The 23,680-nt window shown below is 44.1% G+C and overlaps 2 protein-coding genes across 3 annotated transcripts in view; one reads left to right on the forward strand and one right to left on the reverse strand.

The window, feature by feature from the left end:
* The window catches only part of LOC139548471 (pneumococcal serine-rich repeat protein-like), a 69,966-nt gene extending 50,827 nt beyond the window's left edge, over positions 1-19,139 (reverse strand). The window contains exons 1-6 of the mRNA XM_071358175.1: positions 19,114-19,139; positions 18,191-18,270; positions 11,498-11,659; positions 8,849-8,974; positions 8,477-8,665; positions 3,056-3,178 (exon numbers count right to left, since the gene is read on the reverse strand). Of these exons, the coding sequence (XP_071214276.1) occupies positions 3,056-3,178; positions 8,477-8,665; positions 8,849-8,974; positions 11,498-11,659; positions 18,191-18,270; positions 19,114-19,139 (706 nt within the window). The remainder of the gene's footprint in view (positions 1-3,055; positions 3,179-8,476; positions 8,666-8,848; positions 8,975-11,497; positions 11,660-18,190; positions 18,271-19,113) is intronic.
* LOC139548106 (histone H4 transcription factor) lies at positions 18,486-23,401 on the forward strand. 2 transcript variants are annotated; one of them, XM_071357477.1, is made up of 10 exons: positions 18,486-18,601; positions 19,081-19,288; positions 20,690-20,916; positions 21,049-21,160; positions 21,293-21,445; positions 21,562-21,636; positions 21,854-21,974; positions 22,100-22,238; positions 22,409-22,533; positions 22,633-23,401. In XM_071357477.1, the coding sequence occupies exons 2-10, from the start codon at positions 19,138-19,140 to the stop codon at positions 23,048-23,050; spliced, it is 1,521 nt and encodes a 506-aa protein (XP_071213578.1). In that variant the 5' UTR covers positions 18,486-18,601; positions 19,081-19,137; the 3' UTR covers positions 23,051-23,401. The 2 variants fall into 2 exon arrangements, with proteins under 2 accessions (XP_071213578.1, XP_071213579.1); XM_071357478.1 differs by having other exon boundaries at positions 18,496-18,605.
* Positions 23,402-23,680: the final 279 nt, after the last annotated feature.

Raw genomic sequence — 23,680 nt, forward strand, 5'->3', positions numbered from 1 at the left:
AATATTGATGTCGAGGGAGAGGTGCCATCACTTGAAGTGAATATTGATGTTAAGGGAGAGCTGGCATCACTTGAAGTGAATGCTGAAGTTGATGTAGTAGTTTTGGCATCACTTGAAGTGAATGCTGAAGTTGATGTAGTAGCTTTGGCACCACTTGAAGTGAATGTTGAAGGAACAGTGTTATTGCTTGAAGTGACTGCTGATGTAGATGAGGGAGTGGTGGCATCATTTGAAGTTGATGTTGATGCAGTTGAGGGATTGGTGGCATCACTTGAAGAGACTGCTGATGTTGATGTAGTAGCGGTGGCATCACTTGAAGAAGCTGTTGAGGGAGTGGTGGCATCACTTAAAGTAACTGTTGATGTCGAGGGAGAGGTGGCATCACTTGAACTGAATGCTGATGTTGATGTAGTAGTGGTGGCATCACTTGAAGTGACTATTAATGTAGATGAGGGAGTGGTGGCATGACTTGAAGTGCTTTTTGAGGGAGTGGTGGAATCGCTTGAAATGACTGTTAATGTCGATGTAGTAGTGGTGGCATCTCTTGAAGTTGATGTCGATGCAGTTGAGGGATTGGTGGCATCACTTGGTGTGACTGTTGAGGGAGTGGTGGCATCACTTGAAGAGACTGCTGAAATTGATGTTGTAGTGGTGGCATGACTTGAAGTGCTTTTTGAGGGAGTGGTGGAATCGCTTGAAATGACTGTTAATGTCGATGTAGTAGTGGTGGCATCTCTTGAAGTTGATGTCGATGCAGTTGAGGGATTGGTGGCATCACTTGGTGTGACTGTTGAGGGAGTGGTGGCATCACTTGAAGAGACTGCTGAAATTGATGTTGTAGCGGTGGCATCACTTGAAGCTAATTTTGAAGGAGCGGTGGCATTGCTTGAAGTGACTGCTGATGTTGATGTAATAGTGGTGTTATGAATTGAAGTGACTGTTAATGTCGATGTAGTAGTGGTGGCATCTCTTGAAGTTGATGTCAATGCAGTTGAGGGATTGGTGGCATCACTTGGAGTGACTGTTGAGGCAGTGGTGTCATCACTTGAAGTGACTGTCGATGTAGTTGAAGGAATTGTGGCCACAGTTAATATTACTGTCGGTGTAGTAGTGGTGGTAACACTTGAAGTGAAAGTCAATGTAGTTGAGGGAGAGGTGGCATCACTTGAAGTGACTGTTGAGGGAGTGGTGGCACCACTTGAAGCGAATGTTGATGTAGTTGAGGAAGAGGTTGCATCACCTGAAGTGGGTGTCGATGTGGTATTTTCTGAAGTTACTATCAGTGTAGTTGAGGGAGTGATGGCATCAATTGAAGCGAATGTTGATGCAGTTGAGGAAGAGGTTGCATCCCCTGAAGTGGGTGTCGATGTGGTATTTTCTGAAGTTACTATCAGTGTAGTTGAGGGAGTGATGGCATCAATTGAAGCGAATGTTGATGTAGTTGAGGAAGAGGTTGCATCCCCTGAAGTGGGTGTCGATGTGGTATCATCTGAAGTGACTATCGATACAGTTGAGAGAGTGATGGCATCACTTGAAGTGACTGTTGAGGCAGTGGTTGCAACACTTGAAGTGGTTGTTGATGTAGTATCATCTGAAGTGACTGTCGATTTAGTTGAGTGAGAGGTGGCATCACTTGAAGTGAAGATTGATGTCGAGGGAGAGGTGGCATCACTTGAAGTGACTGTTGAGGGAGTGGTGGGATTGCTTGAAATGAAAGTAGAGGGATTGGTGGCATCACTTGAAGAGACTGCTGATGTTGCTGCAGTAGCAGTGGCATCACTTGAAGCTACTGTTGAGGGAGTGGTGGCATCACTTGAAGTGACTGTTGATGTCGAGGGAGAGGTGGCATCAATTGAAGTGAATATTGATGTCGAGGGAGAGGTGCCATCACTTGAAGTGAGTGTTGATGTAGTATCATCTGATGTGACTGTTGATGTAGTTGAGTGAGAGGTGGCATCACTTGAAGTGAAGATTGATGTCGAGGGAGAGGTGGGATTGCTTGATGTGAATGTAGAGGGAGTGGTGGCATCACTTGAAGAGACTGCTGATGTTGATGCAGTAGCGGTGGCATCACTTGAAGTGACTGTTGAGGGAGTGGTGGCATCACTTAAAGTAACTGTTGATGTCGAGGGAGAGGTGGCATCAATTGAAGTAAATATTGATGTTGAGGGAGAGGTGCCATCACTTGAAGTGAATATTGATGTTAAGGGAGAGATGGCATCACTTGAAGTGAATGCTGAAGTTGATGTAGTAGCTTTGGAACCACTTGAAGTGAATGTTGAAGGAACAGTGTTATCACTTGAAGTGACTGCTGATATAGATGAGGGAGTGGTGGCATCACTTGAACTGACTGTCGATGTAGCTGAGGGAATGGTGGCCACAGTTGATGTTACTGTCGGTGTAGTAGTGGTGGTGTCACTTGATGTGAAAGTCGATGTAGTTGAGGAAGTGGTGGCATCACTTGAAGTGAATGTTGACAGAGTGACGATAACACTTGAACTAACTGTCAATGTACTTGAGGGAGTGGTGGCATCACTTGAAGTGGGTGTTGAAGTAGTATCGTCTGAAGTGACTGTCCATGTAGTTGAGTGAGAGGTGGCATCACTTGAAGTGAATATTGATGTCGAGGGAGATGTGGAATCACTTGAAGTGACTGTTGAGGGAGTGGTGCCATCACTTGAAGAGACTGTTGAGGGAGTGGTGGCATCACTTAAAGTGACTGTTGATCTCGAGGGAGAGGTGGCATCAATTGAAATGACTGCTGATGTTGATGCAGTATTGCTAGCATCACTTGAAGTGACTTTCGATGTAATTGACGGAATGTTGGCCACAGTTGAAGTTACTGTCGGTATAGTGGTGGTGGCATCACTTGAAGTTAAAGTTGATGTAGTTGAGGAAGAGGTGGCATCACTTGAAGTGACTGTTGACAGAGTGGTGGCAACACTTGAACTGACTGTCAATGTACTTGAGGGAGTGGTGGCATCATTTAAAGTGGGTGTTGGTGTAGTATCGTCTGAAGTGATTGTCGATGTAGCTGAATGAGAAATGGCATCACTTGAAGTGAATATTGATGTCGAGGGAGAGGTGGCATCACTTGAAGTGACTGTTGAGGGAGTGGTGGCATCACTTAAAGAGACTGCTGATGTTGATGTAGTAGCGGTGTCATCACTTGAAGAGACTGTTGAGGGAGTGGTGCCATCACTTAAAGTGACTGTTGATGTCGAGGGAGAGGTGGCATCACTTGAACTGAATGCTGATGTTGATGTAGTAGCGGTGGCACCACTTGAAGTAAATGTTGAAGGAACAGTGATATCGCTTGAAGTGACTGCTGATGTAGTAGTGGTGGCATCACTTGAAGTGACTATTAATGTAGATGAGGGAGTGGTGGCATGACTTGAAGTGCTTTTTGAGGGAGTGGTGGAATCGCTTGAAATGACTGTTAATGTCGATGTAGTAGTGGTGGCATCTCTTGAAGTTGATGTCGATGCAGTTGAGGGATTGGTGGCATCACTTGGTGTGACTGTTGAGGGAGTGGTGGCATCACTTGAAGAGACTGCTGAAATTGATGTTGTAGTGGTGGCATGACTTGAAGTGCTTTTTGAGGGAGTGGTGGAATCGCTTGAAATGACTGTTAATGTCGATGTAGTAGTGGTGGCATCTCTTGAAGTTGATGTCGATGCAGTTGAGGGATTGGTGGCATCACTTGGTGTGACTGTTGAGGGAGTGGTGGCATCACTTGAAGAGACTGTTGAAATTGATGTTGTAGCGGTGGCATCACTTGAAGCTAATTTTGAAGGAGCGGTGGCATTGCTTGAAGTGACTGCTGATGTTGATGTAATAGTGGTGTTATGAATTGAAGTGACTGTTAATGTCGATGTAGTAGTGGTGGCATCTCTTGAAGTTGATGTCAATGCAGTTGAGGGATTGGTGGCATCACTTGGAGTGACTGTTGAGGCAGTGGTGTCATCACTTGAAGTGACTGTCGATGTAGTTGAAGGAATTGTGGCCACAGTTAATATTACTGTCGGTGTAGTAGTGGTGGTAACACTTGAAGTAAAAGTCAATGTAGTTGAGGGAGAGGTGGCATCACTTGAAGTGACTGTTGAGGGAGTGGTGGCACCACTTGAAGCGAATGTTGATGTAGTTGAGGAAGAGGTTGCATCACCTGAAGTGGGTGTCGATGTGGTATTTTCTGAAGTTACTATCAGTGTAGTTGAGGGAGTGATGGCATCAATTGAAGCGAATGTTGATGCAGTTGAGGAAGAGGTTGCATCCCCTGAAGTGGGTGTCGATGTGGTATTTTCTGAAGTTACTATCAGTGTAGTTGAGGGAGTGATGGCATCAATTGAAGCGAATGTTGATGTAGTTGAGGAAGAGGTTGCATCCCCTGAAGTGGGTGTCGATGTGGTATCATCTGAAGTGACTATCGATACAGTTGAGAGAGTGATGGCATCACTTGAAGTGACTGTTGAGGCAGTGGTTGCAACACTTGAAGTGGTTGTTGATGTAGTATCATCTGAAGTGACTGTCGATTTAGTTGAGTGAGAGGTGGCATCACTTGAAGTGAAGATTGATGTCGAGGGAGGGGTGGCATCACTTGAAGTGACTGTTGAGTGAGTGGTGGGATTGCTTGAAATGAAAGTAGAGGGATTGGTGGCATCACTTGAAGAGACTGCTGATGTTGCTGCAGTAGCAGTGGCATCACTTGAAGCTACTGTTGAGGGAGTGGTGGCATCACTTGAAGTGACTGTTGATGTCGAGGGAGAGGTGGCATCAATTGAAGTGAATATTGATGTCGAGGGAGAGGTGCCATCACTTGAAGTGAGTGTTGATGTAGTATCATCTGATGTGACTGTTGATGTAGTTGAGTGAGAGGTGGCATCACTTGAAGTGAAGATTGATGTCGAGGGAGAGGTGGGATTGCTTGATGTGAATGTAGAGGGAGTGGTGGCATCACTTGAAGAGACTGCTGATGTTGATGCAGTAGCGGTGGCATCACTTGAAGTGACTGTTGAGGGAGTGGTGGCATCACTTAAAGTAACTGTTGATGTCGAGGGAGAGGTGGCATCAATTGAAGTAAATATTGATGTTGAGGGAGAGGTGCCATCACTTGAAGTGAATATTGATGTTAAGGGAGAGATGGCATCACTTGAAGTGAATGCTGAAGTTGATGTAGTAGCTTTGGAACCACTTGAAGTGAATGTTGAAGGAACAGTGTTATCACTTGAAGTGACTGCTGATATAGATGAGGGAGTGGTGGCATCACTTGAACTGACTGTCGATGTAGCTGAGGGAATGGTGGCCACAGTTGATGTTACTGTCGGTGTAGTAGTGGTGGTGTCACTTGATGTGAAAGTCGATGTAGTTGAGGAAGTGGTGGCATCACTTGAAGTGAATGTTGACAGAGTGACGATAACACTTGAACTAACTGTCAATGTACTTGAGGGAGTGGTGGCATCACTTGAAGTGGGTGTTGAAGTAGTATCGTCTGAAGTGACTGTCCATGTAGTTGAGTGAGAGGTGGCATCACTTGAAGTGAATATTGATGTCGAGGGAGATGTGGAATCACTTGAAGTGACTGTTGAGGGAGTGGTGCCATCACTTGAAGAGACTGTTGAGGGAGTGGTGGCATCACTTAAAGTGACTGTTGATCTCGAGGGAGAGGTGGCATCAATTGAAATGACTGCTGATGTTGATGCAGTATTGCTAGCATCACTTGAAGTGACTTTCGATGTAATTGACGGAATGTTGGCCACAGTTGAAGTTACTGTCGGTATAGTGGTGGTGGCATCACTTGAAGTTAAAGTTGATGTAGTTGAGGAAGAGGTGGCATCACTTGAAGTGACTGTTGACAGAGTGGTGGCAACACTTGAACTGACTGTCAATGTACTTGAGGGAGTGGTGGCATCATTTAAAGTGGGTGTTGGTGTAGTATCGTCTGAAGTGATTGTCGATGTAGCTGAATGAGAAGTGGCATCACTTGAAGTGAATATTGATGTCGAGGGAGAGGTGGCATCACTTGAAGTGACTGTTGAGGGAGTGGTGGCATCACTTAAAGAGACTGCTGATGTTGATGTAGTAGTGGTGGCATCACTTGAAGCTACTGTTGAGGGAGTGTTGGCATCACTTAAAGTGACTGTTGATGTCGAGGGAGAGGTGGCATCAATCGAAGAAAATATTGATGTCGAGGGAGAGGTGCCATCACTTGAAGTGAATATTGATGTTAAGGGAGAGGTGGCATCACTTGAAGTGAATGCTGAAGTTGATGTAGTAGCTTTGGCATCACTTGAAGTGAATGCTGAAGTTGATGTAGTAGCTTTGGCAACACTTGAAGTGAATGTTGAAGGAACAGTGTTATCGCTTGAAGTGACTGCTGATGTAGATGAGGGAGTGGTGGCATCATTTGAAGTTGATGTCAATGCAGTTGAGGGATTGGTGGCATCACTTGAAGAGACTGCTGATGTTGATGTAGTAGCGGTGTCATCACTTGAAGAGACTGTTGAGGGAGTGGTGCCATCACTTAAAGTGACTGTTGATGTCGAGGGAGAGGTGGCATCACTTGAACTGAATGCTGATGTTGATGTAGTAGCGGTGGCACCACTTGAAGTAAATGTTGAAGGAACAGTGATATCGCTTGAAGTGACTGCTGATGTAGTAGTGGTGTTATGACTTGAAGTGACTATTAATGTAGATGAGGGAGTGGTGGCATGACTTGAAGTGCTTTTTGAGGGAGTGGTGGAATCGCTTGAAATGACTGTTAATGTTGATGTAGTAGTGGTGGCATCTCTTGAAGTTGATGTCGATGCAGTTGAGGGATTGGTGGCATCACTTGGTGTGACTGTTGAGGGAGTGGTGGCATCACTTGAAGAGACTGCTGAAATTGATGTTGTAGCGGTGGCATCACTTGAAGCTAATTTTGAAGGAGCGGTGGCATTGCTTGAAGTGACTGCTGATGTTGATGTAATAGTGGTGTTATGAATTGAAGTGACTGTTAATGTCGATGTAGTAGTGGTGGCATCTCTTGAAGTTGATGTCAATGCAGTTGAGGGATTGGTGGCATCACTTGGAGTGACTGTTGAGGCAGTGGTGTCATCACTTGAAGTGACTGTCGATGTAGTTGAAGGAATTGTGGCCACAGTTAATATTACTGTCGGTGTAGTAGTGGTGGTAACACTTGAAGTGAAAGTCAATGTAGTTGAGGGAGAGGTGGCATCACTTGAAGTGACTGTTGAGGGAGTGGTGGCACCACTTGAAGCGAATGTTGATGTAGTTGAGGAAGAGGTTGCATCACCTGAAGTGGGTGTCGATGTGGTATTTTCTGAAGTTACTATCAGTGTAGTTGAGGGAGTGATGGCATCAAATGAAGCGAATGTTGATGCAGTTGAGGAAGAGGTTGCATCCCCTGAAGTGGGTGTCGATGTGGTATCATCTGAAGTGACTATCGATACAGTTGAGAGAATGATGGCATCACTTGAAGTGACTGTTGAGGCAGTGGTGGCAACACTTGAAGTGGTTGTTGATGTAGTATCATCTGAAGTGACTGTCGATGTAGTTGAGTGAGAGGTGGCATCACTTGAAGTGAAGATTGATGTCGAGGGAGAGGTGGCATCACTTGAAGTGACTGTTGAGGGAGTGGTGGGATTGCTTGAAATGAAAGTAGAGGGATTGGTGGCATCACTTGAAGAGACTGCTGATGTTGCTGCAGTAGCAGTGGCATCACTTGAAGCTACTGTTGAGGGAGTGGTGGCATCACTTGAAGTGACTGTTGATGTCGAGGGAGAGGTGGCATCAATTGAAGTGAATATTGATGTCGAGGGAGAGGTTCCATCACTTGAAGTGAGTGTTGATGTAGTATCATCTGATGTGACTGTTGATGTAGTTGAGTGAGAGGTGGCATCACTTGAAGTGAAGATTGATGTCGAGGGAGAGGTGGCATCACTTGAAGTGACTGCTGATGTTGATGCAGTAGCGGTGGCATCACTTGAAGCTACTGTTGAGGGAGTGGTGGCATCACTTAAAGTGACTGTTGATGTCGAGGGAGAGGTGGCATCAATTGAAGAAAATATTGATGTCGAGGGAGAGGTGCCATCACTTGAAGTGAATATTGATGTTAAGGGAGAGATGGCATCACTTGAAGTGAATGCTGAAGTTGATGTAGTAGTTTTGGCATCACTTGAAGTGAATGCTGAAGTTGATGTAGTAGCTTTGGCACCACTTGAAGTGAATGTTGAAAGAACAGTGTTATCGCTTGAAGTGACTGCTGATGTAGATGAGGGAGTGGTGGCATCATTTGAAGTTGATGTCGATGCAGTTGAGGGATTGGTGGCATCACTTAAAGAGACTGCTGATGTTGATGTAGTAGCGGTGGCATCACTTGAAGAAGCTGTTGAGGCAGTGGTGGCAACACTTGAAGTGGTTGTTGATGTAGTATCATCTGAAGTGACTGTCGATGTAGTTGAGTGAGAGGTGGCATCACTTGAAGTGAAGATTGATTTCGAGGGAGAGGTGGCATCACTTGAAGTGACTGTTGAGGGAGTGGTGGGATTGCTTGAAATGAAAGTAGAGGGATTGGTGGCATCACTTGAAGAGACTGCTGATGTTGCTGCAGTAGCAGTGGCATCACTTGAAGCTACTGTTGAGGGAGTGGTGGCATCACTTGAAGTGACTGTTGATGTCGAGGGAGAGGTGGCATCACTTGAACTGAATGCTGATGTTGATGTAGTAGCGGTGGCACCACTTGTAGTAAATGTTGAAGGAACAGTGATATCGCTTGAAGTGACTGCTGATGTAGTAGTGGTGGCATCACTTGAAGTGACTATTAATATAGATGAGGGAGTGGTGGCATGACTTGAAGTGCTTTTTGAGGGAGTGGTGGAATCGCTTGAAATGACTGTTAATGTCGATGTAGTAGTGGTGGCATCTCTTGAAGTTGATGTCGATGCAGTTGAGGGATTGGTGGCATCACTTAAGGTGACTGTTGAGGGAGTGGTGGCATCATTTGAAGAGACTGCTGAAATTGATGTTGTAGCGGTTGCATCACTTGAAGCTAATTTTGAAGGAGCGGTGGCATTGCTTGAAGTGACTGTTGATGTTGATGTAATAGTGGTGTTATGAATTGAAGTGACTCTTAATGTCGATGTAGTAGTGGTGGCATCTCTTGAAGTTGATGTCAATGCAGTTGAGGGATTGGTGGCATCACTTGGAGTGACTGTTGAGGCAGTGGTGTCATCACTTGAAGTGACTGTCAATGTAGTTGAAGGAATTGTGGCCACAGTTAATATTACTGTCGGTGTAGTAGTGGTGGTAACACTTGAAGTGAAAGTCAATGTAGTTGAGGGAGAGGTGGCATCATTTGAAGTGACTGTTGAGGGAGTGGTGGCCCCACTTGAAGCGAATGTTGATGTAGTTGAGGAAGAGGTTGCATCACCTGAAGTGGGTGTCGATGTGATATTTTCTGAAGTTACTATCAGTGTAGTTGAGGGAGTGATGGCATCAATTGAAGCGAATGTTGATGCAGTTGAGGAAGAGATTGCATCACCTGAGGTGGGTGTCGATGTGGTATTTTCTGAAGTTACTATCAGTGTAGTTGAGGGAGTGATGGCATCGATTGAGGCGAATGTTGATGCAGTTGAGGAAGAGGTTGCATCCCCTGAAGTGGGTGTCGATGTGGTATCATCTGAAGTGACTATCGATAAAGTTGAGGGAGTGATGGCATCACTTGAAGTGACTGTTGAGGCAGTGGTGGCAACACTTGAAGTGGTTGTTGATGTAGTATCGTCTGAAGTGACTGTCGATGTAGTTGAGTGAATGTTGGCCAAAGTTGAAGTTACTGTCGTTGTAGTAGTGGTGGCATCACTTGAAGTTAAAGTCGATGTTGTTGAGGAAGAGGTGGCATCACTTGAAGGGACTGTCGATGTTCTTAAGGGAGTGGTGGTATCACTTGAAGTGGGTGTTAATGTAGTATCATCTGAAGTGACTTTTGATGTAGTTGAGTGAGATGTGGCATCAGTTGAAGTGAATTTTGATGTCGAGGGAGAGGTGGCATCACTTGATCTGAATGCTGATGGTGATGGAGAAAATGTGGCACCACTTGAAGTGAATGTTGAAGGAACAGTGTAATAGCTTGAAATGACTGCTGATGTTGATTTAGTTAAGGTGGCATCACTTGAAGCAAATGTTGAAGGAGCGGTGGCATCGCTTGAAGTTACTGCTGATGTTGATGTAACAGTGGTGTCATGACTTGAAGTGACTGTTGAGGCAGTGGTTGCATCACTTGACCTGACTGTCGACGTAGTTGAGGGAATTCTGTCCACAGTTGATGTTACTGTCGGTGTAGTAGTGGTGGCATCACCTGAAGTGACTGTTGACAGAGTGGTGTCAAAACTGGAACTGACTGTCGATGTACTTGAGGGAGTGGTGGCATCACTTGAAGTGGGTGTTGCTGTAGTATCATCTGAAGTGACTGTCAATGTAGTTGAGTGAGAGGTGGCATCACTTGAAGTGAATATTGATGTCGAGGGAGATGTGGAATCACTTGAAGTGACTGTTGAAGGAGTGGTGGGATCGCTTGAAGCGACTGCTGATGTTGATGTATTATTAGTGGCATCACTTGAAGTGACTGTCGATGTAGTTGAGGGAATGGTGGCATCAATTGAAGTGACTGTATACATAGTTGAGGGAGTGGTGGCATCACTTGAAGTGGGTGTTGATGTAGTAGTGGTGCTATCACGTGAAATGACTGTATAAATTGCTGAGGGAATGGTTGCATCACTTGAAGTGACTCTAGAGAGAGTGGTGCCAACACTTGAATGTGTTGTCAAAATCAATGTAGTAGAGCGAGTGATTGCATCACTTGTGACTGTTGATGTAGTTGAGGGAGTTGTGGTGTCACTTGAAGAGAATGTAGACATAGTTGAGGGATTGGTTGCATAACTTGAGGTGACTTTTGAAGTAGTAGAGAGAATGGTGGCCACAGATGAATTTAATGTGCGTATCGAGGCAGTTGTGTCGGCACTTGAGGTGACTGTTGAGGCAGTGGGGGAATCGCTTGAAGTGACTGCTGATGTTGATGCAGTGGTGGCATCACTTGAAGTGACTGTCGATGTAATGGTGAATTCACTTGAAGTGACTTTCGATGTAGTGGGAGAGGTGCCATGACTTGAATTGACTGTTGTTGTCCAGGGAGAGGTGGTATCACTTGAAGTGACTGTCAATGTGGCAGATGGAGTGGCGGTATCACTTGAAGTGATTCTTGAGGGAGTGGTGGCATCACTTGAAGTGACTGTTGAGGCAGTAAAGGCATCAGTTGAAGTGACTGTGAAGGGAGTGGTGGCAGCACTTGAAGTGACTGTTGATGTAGTTGTAGTAGTGGTGGCATCACTTGAAGTTGCTGTTGAGGGAGTGGTGGAATCGCTTGAAAAGACTGCTAATTTCAGTGTGGTAGTGGTGGCATCACTTGAAGCTGATGTCGATGCAGTTGAGGGATTGGTGGCATCACTTGAAGTGACTGTTGAGGCAGTAAAGGCATCAGTTGAAGTGAATGTTGATGGAGTGGTGGCATCATTTGAAGAGTCTGTCAATGTCGATGTAGTAGAGCGAGTGATGGCATCACTTGTGACTGTCAATGTAGTAGTAAGAGTTGTGGAATCACTTGAAGTGACTGTAGACATAGTAGAGGGAGTGGGGGCATCACTTGTGACTGTTGGTGTAGAGAGAGTGGTGGTCACAGTTGAAGTTACTGCTGATGTAGTTGAGGGAGAATTGACATAACTTGAAGTGACTGTTGAGGGAGTGGTGGCATTGCTTGTAGTGGTTGCTGATGTTGATGTAGTTGTGGTGGCATCACTTGAATAAACTTTTGATGTAGTGGAAGCTATACTTTCTATGGATTGATTGGTATTTGCTGTTGGAGTTGATGAAATAGTGGTACCCATTGACATCTGACTGTTTACAGGCGGTGATGTTTCACTTGGGATTTTTGAAACATACTTGGTAATTTCATCCATCACTGAGGTAGATGTTGAATTATGTGATGTTGATGTATTTACTTGTGCTGTGTTTTGTACTTGTTCTGTGGTTGTGCTCTTCTCAGCATTAAACACTGATATGGATGTTATGTTTATGAAAACTGTGAATCAGAAGAAAAAAATATATTAATTGATTTGATGTGACGACGTCATGTACAGAGGGGAGAACAAGTATTTGATACACTGCCGATTTTGCAGGTTTTCCTACTTACAAAGCATGTAGAGGTCTGTAATTTTTATCATAGGTACACTTCAACTGTGAGAGACGGAATCTAAAACAAAAATCCAGAAAATCACATTGTATGATTTTTAAGTAATTCATTTGCATTTTATTGCATGACATAAGTATTTGATCACCTACCAACCAGTAAGAATTCCGGCTCTCACAGACCTGTTAGTTTTTCTTTAAGAAGCCCTCCTGTTCTCCACTCATTACCTGTATTAACTGCACCTGTTTGAACTCGTTACCTGTATAAAAGACACCTGTCCACACACTCAATCAAACAGACTCCAACCTCTCCACAATGGCCAAGACCAGAGAGCTGTGTAAGGACATCAGGGATAAAATTGTAGACCTGCACAAGGCTGGGATGGGCTACAGGACAATAGGCAAGCAGCTTGGTGAGAAGGCAACAACTGTTGGCGCAATTATTAGAAAATATAAGAAAATATAAGAAGTTCAAGATGATGGTCAATCACCCTCGGTCTGGGGCTCCATGCAAGATCTCACCTCGTGGGGCATCAATGATCATGAGGAAGGTGAGGGATCAGCCCAGAACTACACGGCAGGACCTGGTCAATGACCTGAAGAGAGCTGGGACCACAGTCTCAAAGAAAACCATTAGTAACACACTACGCCGTCATGGATTAAAATCCTGCAGCGCACACAAGGTCCCCCTGCTCAAGCAGGCGCATGTCCAGGCCCGTCTGAAGTTTGCCAATGACCATCTGGATGATCCAGAGGAGGAATGGGAGAAGGTCATGTGGTCTGATGATTCAAAAATAGAGCTTTTTGGTCTAAACTCCACTCGCCGTGTTTGGAGGAAGAAGAAGGATGAGTACAACCCCAAGAACACCATCCCAACCGTGAAGCATGGAGGTGGAAACATCATTCTTTGGGGATGCTTTTCTGCAAAGGGGACAGTACGACTGCACCGTATTGAGGGGAGGATGGATGGGGCCATGTATTGCGAGATCTTAGCCAACAACCTCCTTCCCTCAGTAAGAGCATTGATGATGGGTCGTGGCTGGGTCTTCCAGCATGACAACGACCCGAAACACACAGCCAGGGCAACTAAGGAGTGGCTCCGTAAGAAGTATCTCAAGGTCCTGGAGTGGCCTAGCCAGTCTCCAGACCTGAACCCAATAGAAAATCTTTGGAGGGAGCTGAAAGTCCGTATTGCCCAGCGACAGCCCCGAAACCTGAAGGATCTGGAGAAGGTCTGTATGGAGGAGTGGGCCAAAATCCCTGCTGCAGTGTGTGCAAACCTGGTCAAGAACTACAGGAAACGTATGATCTCTGTAATTGCAAACAAAGGATTCTGTACCAAATATTAAGTTCTGCTTTTCTGATGTATCAAATACTTATGTCATGCAATAAAATGCTAATTAATTACTTAAAAATCATACAATGTGATTTTTGGGATTTTTGTTTTAGATTCCGTCTCTCACAGTTGAAGTGTACCTATGATAAAAATTACAGACCTCTACATGCTTTGTAAGTAGGAAAATCGGCAAAATCGGCAGTGTATCAAATACTTGTTCTCCCCACTGTATATGTCACAGTTTCTGTGTTATTTGATTGTTGTTTCCTTAGGTTACCGCTGGAGGGCACCCTTACCCTGTTTTCTTGTTTTGAATTGCACCCAAAAGGTCTCATAGCAAAGGGTGTGAATACTTATGTAAATAATGTATGTGTTTTTTATCTTTAATACATTTGCTAAAATTTCTAATAGCCTGTTTCGCTTTGTCATTATGGGGTATTGTTTGTAGATTGATGAGGAAAATGTTCTATTTAATTCATTTTAGAATAAGGCTGTAATGTAACAAAATGTGACAAAAGTCAAGGGGTCTGAATAGTTTCCGAATGCACTGTACATACAAAGAGCACAATACAATCAGGGGTGAAAGTAAGGGGGTACAGTCTGGTACGACATCCCAGTAAAATAAATAGTGGCGGTATTCCATATCGGTAAAATGTGAGCCTATCACAATTAATACAATGTGCCCAAAAAAACATGATTTAAAATTACTACATGTCAGCCACATGAAAGAAAAATTTGAAAATAGACTGGAAACCAGGTGGTAGAGTACTAGTGGGTAACTAGCCCCTCCAAAGAACAATATATATATATATATATATATATACTGTACAGTACCAGTCAAAAGTGTGCACACAGCTCATTCAAGGGTTTTTCAAAGCCCTTGAATGAGTAGGTGTGTCCACAATTTTGACTGGTACTGTACATACAATGTATATATTTACATATCTCCTAGATATAGGACAGACACTTCAAAACCTTATTCCTCATGATTTCTTTTTTACTGTCTATTTTGCGATGTATGAATGTGTTATTCAATGCGTTTCTATGGACTTTAGTAGTAAAGGCCAAATTCAATATTTTATTAAATAATAAAAAATTATTTTGGGGGGATAGCTAAAGGGGTTTTAAAATAGCTAAATGATCCATGAAAATAGCTAAATGATCCATGATATGACCATCTTAAAACAATTCCAAATGTTGGTTTAGTACACCCCCCCCAACGGTTTAAACTTTAGAGGTTAAACTCAACCAGCAATAACCTCTCCTCCAGTTTTATAGTCTTTTGCAGCTTGTTCCAAGACCAAGGAGCATTATAGGAAAATCATATTTATCCCATTTATGTTCTGGCCTTAGGAACCTTGAAAGATAATAGTAGCTGAGAACGGAGACTATACGTTTGTGATGAGCTTGTAAGTGAGGAGCACAGATATGTAGGCAATGGTCCAAGCACTGTGTTGTACACAAAGATGTACCAATACTTCAGCCTTCTCATAGGAAGGAAGGGCCACTTCACCATGTTGTATAGATCACAGTGATGGGTGAGTGGTCTTGCATTTGTTATAAATCTAAGTGCCCTGTGATAAACAGTGTCCAGCATCTTAAGGGCACTGGCTGAATATGTTTTGATTCAAGCTACTATACAACATAATTAAACCAGTGGTACTTACATAAAATAAAGGCAACCTTGTTAAGCCAAAAGAATGTTCTTTCTTGCATTTTCACTTTTTTCTTTCCTATGCGCATCTAATTTGAACCCAGCCCAGCTATGTGATGTGAGGCAGAGACGATTTCCTTGTTCACAGATGAGAGGCGAGGTGTGTGTGGCAGTTAATTTTGTTTGGAACCACCCATTTGCTCTCAGATTGTGTCAGCACCTCCCCTGTAGTAAAGTCGTCAATAATGTCAGTGGGTCAAAAATATTATTTCATTTGAAGTGTTGCAAATCAGTACCTTAAAAAAATATAGATATTTTTTTATACATAAATTGAAGTTGTATGACTGAATGAGACATTTTCTCAACACTTATTGTTGTCCGAACGCTTGTTGTCTTAGTAGGATTCTCATTCTTTCACCATATAATTATGGGTAAGGGACAGGCATAACCTGTAAGATGGATCAGGGAAGTGTTGAATTCACAAATATGTTATGGCAGGTCTGAGGGTGGACACCATGGTTCTTAGACCACAGTTGGTCATTCATAAGAAACTTTGTGTGACGCAGCACCTGGTAACCAGCATGTTGGCAATATAATTTTAAAATAGACTACTTACACAAAACCTCAACCTCAACTTTACAAATTGTAAACCATAAATACATATACTGTAAAACTGGTATATAGTGTAATGTATCAATTTCAATGTTCAAATGTTTCTTACACTTTATGAATAGCTATTTCAGCTCCAAACTATGTATGTTACTCATTACCAATCAAACAAGGAAATTGATGGAGAAATCATACTCATTATGGTAATATTTAGTTATATCATCTCATTCCTGGCATAGGGAAGTTATTGTTTTGTTCCACACAGCAAATCATTTAACAGATCACAGTTAAAAAAGGCTGCTGAAAACGACAGCCCTGTGTTTCTACAGGAGAGTGCGAAAAGTGATAATTATACTGACAGCAAAATGTTAAAATAGTCACAATGGGATAATTATCAGGTCATTTAAAATAAAATACCAAGAGGCTAAATCATTGTTCTAGTTGGATATAGTCAGCAAAGGGCTCTCAATAGACATATTTTCATATACCGGTAATCACTGGCATTAGCACACACCCACGCAGCCCCTGCAAGGCGGGGGGGGGGGGGGGGGGGGCACGAGCTTTAAGTTGGGGTCCTCCTGGAGGTCGGGCCCCCCACATAGCATATGAACACGTGATAAGCCATTGTTTGTTTTATTATAGGAAATTTGCTTTAAAACTGCAACATTTTCTCTCAGACTATAATAATCAGTTGTATGACTGGATGAGACATTATTTTCTCAACACTTATTGTTGTCAGAAAGCTTGTTGTCTTAGTAGGATTCTCATTCCTTCACCATTTAATTATGGGTAGTGGACAGGCATAATCTGCAGAATGGATCAGGGAAGTGTTGAATTCACAGAGAGGCCTTTGATATGTTATGGCAGGCCTGAGGGTGGAACACAATGGTAACCACATTCATACAAAATGTAGTGTGACACATCATCTGGTAACTAGGATGTTGGCATAGGGAATTTATTGTTTTGTTCCACACCAAATCGTTTAACAGATTACACCTTGAAAAGGCTGCTTAACACAATAGCCCTGGTGGGGTTACTACAGGAGAGTGGGAAAAGTGATACAGCATCATGTAAAAATAGTCACAATGTGATAATTATCTGGAGTATTTCTCCTTTCTTATCCAGTGTCCTGTGTGAATTTAAGTATGCTCTCTCTCTCTCGCTCTCTTTCTTTCTTTCTTCTTTCTTTCTTTCTTTCTTTCTTTCTTTCTCTCGGAGGACCTGAGTCCTAGGACCATGCCTTAGGACTACCTGGCCTGATGACTCCTTGCTGTCCCCAGTCCACCTGGCCGTGCTGCTGCTCCAGTTTCAACTGTTCTGCCTGTGGCTATGGAACTCTGACCTGTTCACCGGACGTGCTACCTGTCCCAGACCTGCTGTTTTCACATGAAATCAAATACCTAATACACATGTAACGGATGTGAAATGGCTAGCTAGTTAGCGGTGTGAGCGCTAATAGCCTTTCAATCGGTTACGTCACTTGCTCTGAGACCTTGAAGTAGTGGTTCCCCTTGCTCTGCAAGGGCTGCGGCTTTTGTGGAGCGATGGGTAACGATGCTTCGTGGGTGACTGTTGTTGATGTGTGCAGAGGGTCCCTGGCTCGCGCCCGGGTCGAGGGGACGGACTAAAGTTAAACTGTTACATTGATGCTGTTGACCCGGATCACTGGTTGCTGCGGAAAAGGAGGAGGTCGAAAGGGGGTTGAGTGTAACGGATGTGAAATGGCTAGCTAGTTAGCGGTGTGCGCGCTAATAGCCTTTCAATCGGTTACGTCACTTGCTCTGAGACCTTGAAGTAGTGGTTCCCCTTGCTCTGCAAGAGCTGTGGCCTTTGTGGAGCGATGGGTAACGATGCTTCTTCGTGGGTGTCAGTTGTTGATGTGTGCAGAAGGTCCCTGGTTCGCGCCCGGGTCGAGGGGACGGACTAAAGTTAAACTGTTACACACACAAATTGAAAGGGGTGAATGAGAATATGTAGATATAAGTATATAGATGAGCGATGGCCGAGCACTATAGGCAAGATGCAATAGATGGTATAAAATACAGTATATACATGTGATATAAGTAATGTAAGATATGTAAACATTATTATAGTGGCATTATTTAAAGGGGCATTGTTTAAAGTGACTAGTGATCAATTTATTAAATTGTCCAGTGATTGGATCTCAATGTAGGCAGCAGTCTCTCTGAGTTAGTGCTAGCTTTTTAGCAGTCTGATGGCCTTGAGATAGAAGCTGTTTCTCAATTTCTCGGTCCCAGCGTTTTATGCACCTGTACTGACCTCACTTTCTGGATGATAGCGGTGTGAACAGGCAGTGGCTCAGGTGGTTGTTGTCCTTGATGATCTTTTTGGCCTACCTGTGACATCGGGTGCTGTAGGTGTCATGGTGGGCAGCATGTTTTCCCCCGGTGACGCGTTGTGCTGACCGCACCACCCTCTGGAGAGTAGATTTAAATAGGGGAGTAGGGTGGTGCTATTTTTATTTTATTCATTTTTAGAATGTTTTTGTGAGTGTAGTGTTAGATGGTAGGGTATTTGTTTATTTATTTATTTTTTCAAGCAAAGTATAAGGGAGTTTACTCCAGTCTAGTAGGTGGAGGTAATGCAACATTTTGGATGCCAACCACCGTTAAACCTCGTCGATGAACAAGAAGAAGAAGCAGTTAATGTGGGAACTTCCTGTTTGTAGTGTGACCGGAAGTGGATAAAAACATTGGAGGGAACGAAAAATATTATGAGATCTTCTGTTGAAAAGGACAACATAGTCTGTAAGTAAGTTCACATATGGTATTTAGCTAGCAATGTTATTATAGTAATGTTTAGGGAGCTTGTATATTGTATCAGAATTTGTACAAAGATAAAGGGCTAGCATTTGGTAACTAACTAAAGTTTACGCACAGACAGGGGGTGGGGGTTGGTTATAAATATATTTGGTTTACGACGCTTTCCAATGTTGGAAATCCCAGCTAGCTAGCTAACGTTATTAAAACTGCCTGCCAGCCAGCTAGCTTTGTAATGTCATGTTAGGTATTTGGCACAGGCACACTGTAAATATCTCACACTTGAAGCTAGCTGGCTAGCTAAATAGCATTGTTAGTCATATTGGAAAAATAGTGACCAATTGAAGCTTGTGCCAGAATTAATCCAGTTTGGTTATAATGGTGTTGTGAACTGGCTAACTAAATCGAACCTGCTTATAGGACTGTTTTGGCTATTTAGCTATCACCTGCTGTTGTTTTGGTTCTAGGTGGTTTGGGACTGGTGTGGCAGCTCTACCTACCTTGTGTCCAGCTGCCAGATCACCATGGCGAAAAGGAGGAGCCTGTCCAACCTGGTGGTGTCTTGTAAGTGGGCGTCTTGCACCTTCAAAGGCCACTGCATGGAGGAGCTCAGCGAACACATGTCACTGCACCTGAAGGATCACCTAGGAGACAGAGATGCTATGGAAGAACTAGGTGGGTTGGTCAGGGGACTGGCAGATGACAGCTACATCAGTGTCTCAGTATTGTCCCAATAGCTTCTGTAGTCAGGTGAAAGCAAATGTAGAATTTGAAATCTTTTTGGCCCCTGGTCAGTGATAACACACCTCCAAACGAGCTTCAATGCCTTACAACACTCCTTCCGTGGCCTCCAACTGCTTTTAAATGCTAGTTAAACTAAGTGCATGCTCTTCAACCGATTGTTGCCCGCACCCGCCCACCCAACTAGCATCACTACTCTGGACGGTTCTGACTTAGAATATGTGGACAACTACAAATACCTAGGTGTCTGGTTAGACTGTAAACTCTCCTTCCAGACTCACATTAAGCATCTCCAATCCAAAATTAAATCTAGAATCGGATTCATATTCCTCAACAAAGCCTCCTCCACTCATGCTGCCAAACATATCCTCGTAAAACTGACTATCCTACCGATCCTTGACTTCGGCGATGTCCTTTACAAAATAGCCTCCAACACTCTACTCAGCAAACTGGATGTAGTCTATCACAGTGCCATCCGTTTTGTCACCAAAGCCCCATATACCACCCACCGCTGTGACCTGTATGCTCTTGTTGGCTGGCCCTCACTACATATTCGTCGCCACTGGCTCCAGGTCATCTGTAAGTCTTTGCTAGGTAAAGCCCCGCCTTATCTCAGCTCACTGGTCACCATAGCAGCACCCACCCGTAGTACGCGCTCCAGCAGGTATATTTCACTAGTTATCCCCAAAGCCAACACTTGCTTTGGCTGCCTTTCCTTCCAGTTCTCTGCTGCCAATGACTGGAACAACTTCCAAAAATCACTGAAGCTGGAGTCTTATATCTCCCTCTCTAACTTTAAGCATCAGCTGTCAGAGCAGCTTACCGATCACTCTACCAGCACACAGCCAATCTGTAAATAGCACAACCAAATTCCTCATCCCTATATTGTTATTTATCCTCTTGCTCTTTTGCACCCCAGTATCTCTACTTGCACATCATCATCTGCACATCTATCACTCCAGTGTCAATGCTAAACTAATTATTTTGCCTCTATGGCCTATTTATTGCCTTACCGCCCTACTCTTCTACATTTGAACACACTGTACATCGATTTTTCTATTGTGTTATTGACTGTATGTTTGTTTATGTGTAACTGTTGTTTTTGTCGCACTGCTTTGCTTTATCTTGGCCAGGTCGCAGTTGTAAATGAGAACTTGTGCTCAACTGGCCTACCTGGTTAAATAAAGGTGATAAAAATACTTTCAAGGGAAAGTAGTCAAGAACAGGAAGCCAATGAAAAGTACTGAGACATAGTTGATTATATGCTGACCAGAATATCACTAACAGCACCTACTGCCTTTCGCCAGATAACATGTGTTGTGTTGCTCCCTCTAGATGACTATGCATGTTTGTGGGAGGGCTGTGAGTTCCTGGCTATGGGCAGCCCCAGGGAGCTGGAGATCCATGCTCACTTCCACACCTTCCACAGCAAACTCAAGTTCATTGGGGAGCAGATGCTCAAGTCCCACCCCAACTTCCCCAGCTGTACCCAGGACCTCCACAGCAACAACCTGGTCCCCGAGATCTCAGAGGGGCTTGTGTGCCAGTGGGAGCACTGTGATGTAAGTTAATAATACCATGGAGGGTGATTCTGCATCCCACTGTTTGACATCTCCCTTATAATCCAAATCCACTGCCACCCTCAGTGATTCTGTGTATGTGATGTACTTAATGTTTGTTGTTTTTTGCTACAGAGTACATTTAACAACCCGGAGTGGTTCTATCGGCATGTGGACATGCACGCTCATTGCACTGGGCTCTCTCCTCTCCCAGACCAGCAGCAGGCCATCTTCTGCAGCTGGAAAGGTACTGCTAGGAGCAAGGAAGGGATCACATTATACTGTATCAGCACAGCCTTTCCTGCTGTAGTGCTACATTGAATAGACTGGTGTTTTGTTGGCCTGCTTCAGCTGATATCCTCTTCATGTGTTTCCACAGGTTGTGATGCATTCTTTAAGATCAAGTACCGTCTGCGGGAGCACCTGCGCAGCCACACTCAGGAGCGTCTCGTGGCCTGCCCCACCTGCGGCTGCATGTTCTCCAGCAACACCAAGTTCTTCGACCACATCCACAGACAGGCCGAGCCAGAGGGTGAATGGGCTCAGCTCTGCCTGGCCAGAGTCACTGTTTTACAGCTTATAGGCAGATATGTTATTGGCTTAGACATGTACATTTTTATTTGATTGAATGCCCTCTGATTCTTGCAGAGTCCCTGGTGTGTGAGCATTGTGACAAAGGCTTTGCCAATGAGAGACTGTTGAGAGACCATGTACGACAGCATGGTGAGTGTGCTGTTCTCCACCACTTCTGTTCAGTATTATTTAGCTCATTTTCCATGTCTGGCTTGGAAATGTACATCTATTAGTCAGATTTATTTTAGTTGTAGTGCTATCAATAGGGTTTGTCAATAAGATATTTTGATTGGCTGATGATGGCTGTTGTCTGTGTCTAGTTTCTTTCACTGTAAACCTTATGAGTGATCTATCCTCTGCCTCTCAGTGAACCATATCAAGTGTCCCCTGTGTGACATGACCTGCACCTCTCTCGCCACTCTGAAGATCCATATCAAGTTCCGCCACTGTGACGAGCGACCCTTTCCCTGTGACTTCTGTGAGAGCAGGTTGTTGTTCCACAAAGTCATCACAACTTACTGACCCTTACAGACTGTAAACATATTGTGCACATATTATTTTGCTTACTCTTGCTTGTTTATGATCTTGCTTGTTTATGATGCATGTCTCCCAGCTTTAAGAACCAGCATGACCTGCGGAAGCACATGGAGACACATAATGAGGGGGCGGCCTACCACTGCTCTGTAGAGGGCTGTGACTACTCCTCCCGCATGGCCCACACCATGAACCAGCACTACAAGAGAGTACACGAGGTACTTGAGACTGTCTGTAGGGGACGCCAAACACTCACTCACTGCTCAATAGACCTACAGAATCAAGATGGTGTCAAAGCTTGACTTTTTCATTTTCAAATATGCTTTTGGGTTTGTGGAATTTTGATCAAGTGTACTCCACTTGACACTTGTGTAATTCTCCTCTGTAGGGTGGAATGGTCTCGAAATACAAGTGTCATCTCTGTGACAGAACCTTCTCTTGGTGTTACACACTCACTCTTCACTTGCGCAAGAAACACCACCTGAAATGGCCCTCTGGACACTCCCGCTTCAGGTATGAACAACGCTTCATCTTTCCCTTGTGTGATTAGTTAACATGAGTTAGTCAGTTTTACCATAAGGGGGTGGTTGTTGATTATTTGGCTTGCTCCAGATACAAGGAGGATGAAGATGGCTACCTGAGGCTGAACATGGTGCGTTACGAGACAGTGGAGGTGACTCAGGAGATCATGAAGAACATGGCTAAGAAGAGGACGCTCCATAAGGGCCCCGGGTCCAGCAGCCGAGCCAAGAGAGCTGCCATCCGGGCAGCCAGGAGTCATGGCTCTCCCCCTGGCTCCTCCTCCCCCTCCTCTTGCTCCTCTTCCTCAGAGCTCTCTGCAGGGGAGGAGATGTCAGCCCAGCCCAGCCCCAGGGGCAGTGACTCACCTGTGTACTGTGTACTGAGTAATGTGTCTGATATGGGGGATGACCCCGACGCCACCCGGGATGGCTCTGACTCCTGTGGGCCCTCAGGTGCTGTGAGGGCCCTGACTGAGGTGGCCAGGGGTCTGGGGATGGATGTGGTGTGATCACACACAGACCCTCCTTATTCTAGTGGTCCAAGTAAACTATTGACGTTGCCACATTGTTGTCTCCAACCTTGATCCTGTAGACTAAAGTAGTGATACCAACTTGAATTGTATCTCAATGAATAGGAATATTCCAGCCGATGAATGCAGCCATTCATATCTAACGCACTGTCATTCCTTTATGAAATGAGCACTTGGTTGAAGAAATACAGATCCAGTATCTTCTCAGGACCAGTGTTGGAGACCACTAATGTAGCATTACTGAATCACTCCAATGTTACAGCTGTGCTGCATGTATGATGGCTGGGCTTAACCTGGGATGGACTGTTTATTAAAGTTCACTAAATGTTAGTGTCTCTGGAAGAGATGTGACAAGTTGACAAGAATGTGAAGACTGTTAGTGCTTACTATCCCTGATCAAATGTTTTTATTTGTTAGTGTTTTACAGTATTAGCTTTAATGCGGCGAGGGCGTTAGCAGCATCAGAATGTGACCCCATTGACAGCAGTTTTGAAATCGCCTCAGGTTTGTAGTGTAGAAGTCTGTCATGTCACTTTAAAAAAAACTATTTTCCATTAAGTTATAGGTCTTAGGTTTTCCTTTGTGGTCACTGGATAATCTGATTTCATT

The sequence above is a fragment of the Salvelinus alpinus genome, chromosome 21, assembly GCF_045679555.1.
Source record: "Salvelinus alpinus chromosome 21, SLU_Salpinus.1, whole genome shotgun sequence".
In the NCBI taxonomy this organism is placed as follows: Eukaryota; Metazoa; Chordata; class Actinopteri; order Salmoniformes; family Salmonidae; genus Salvelinus; species Salvelinus alpinus.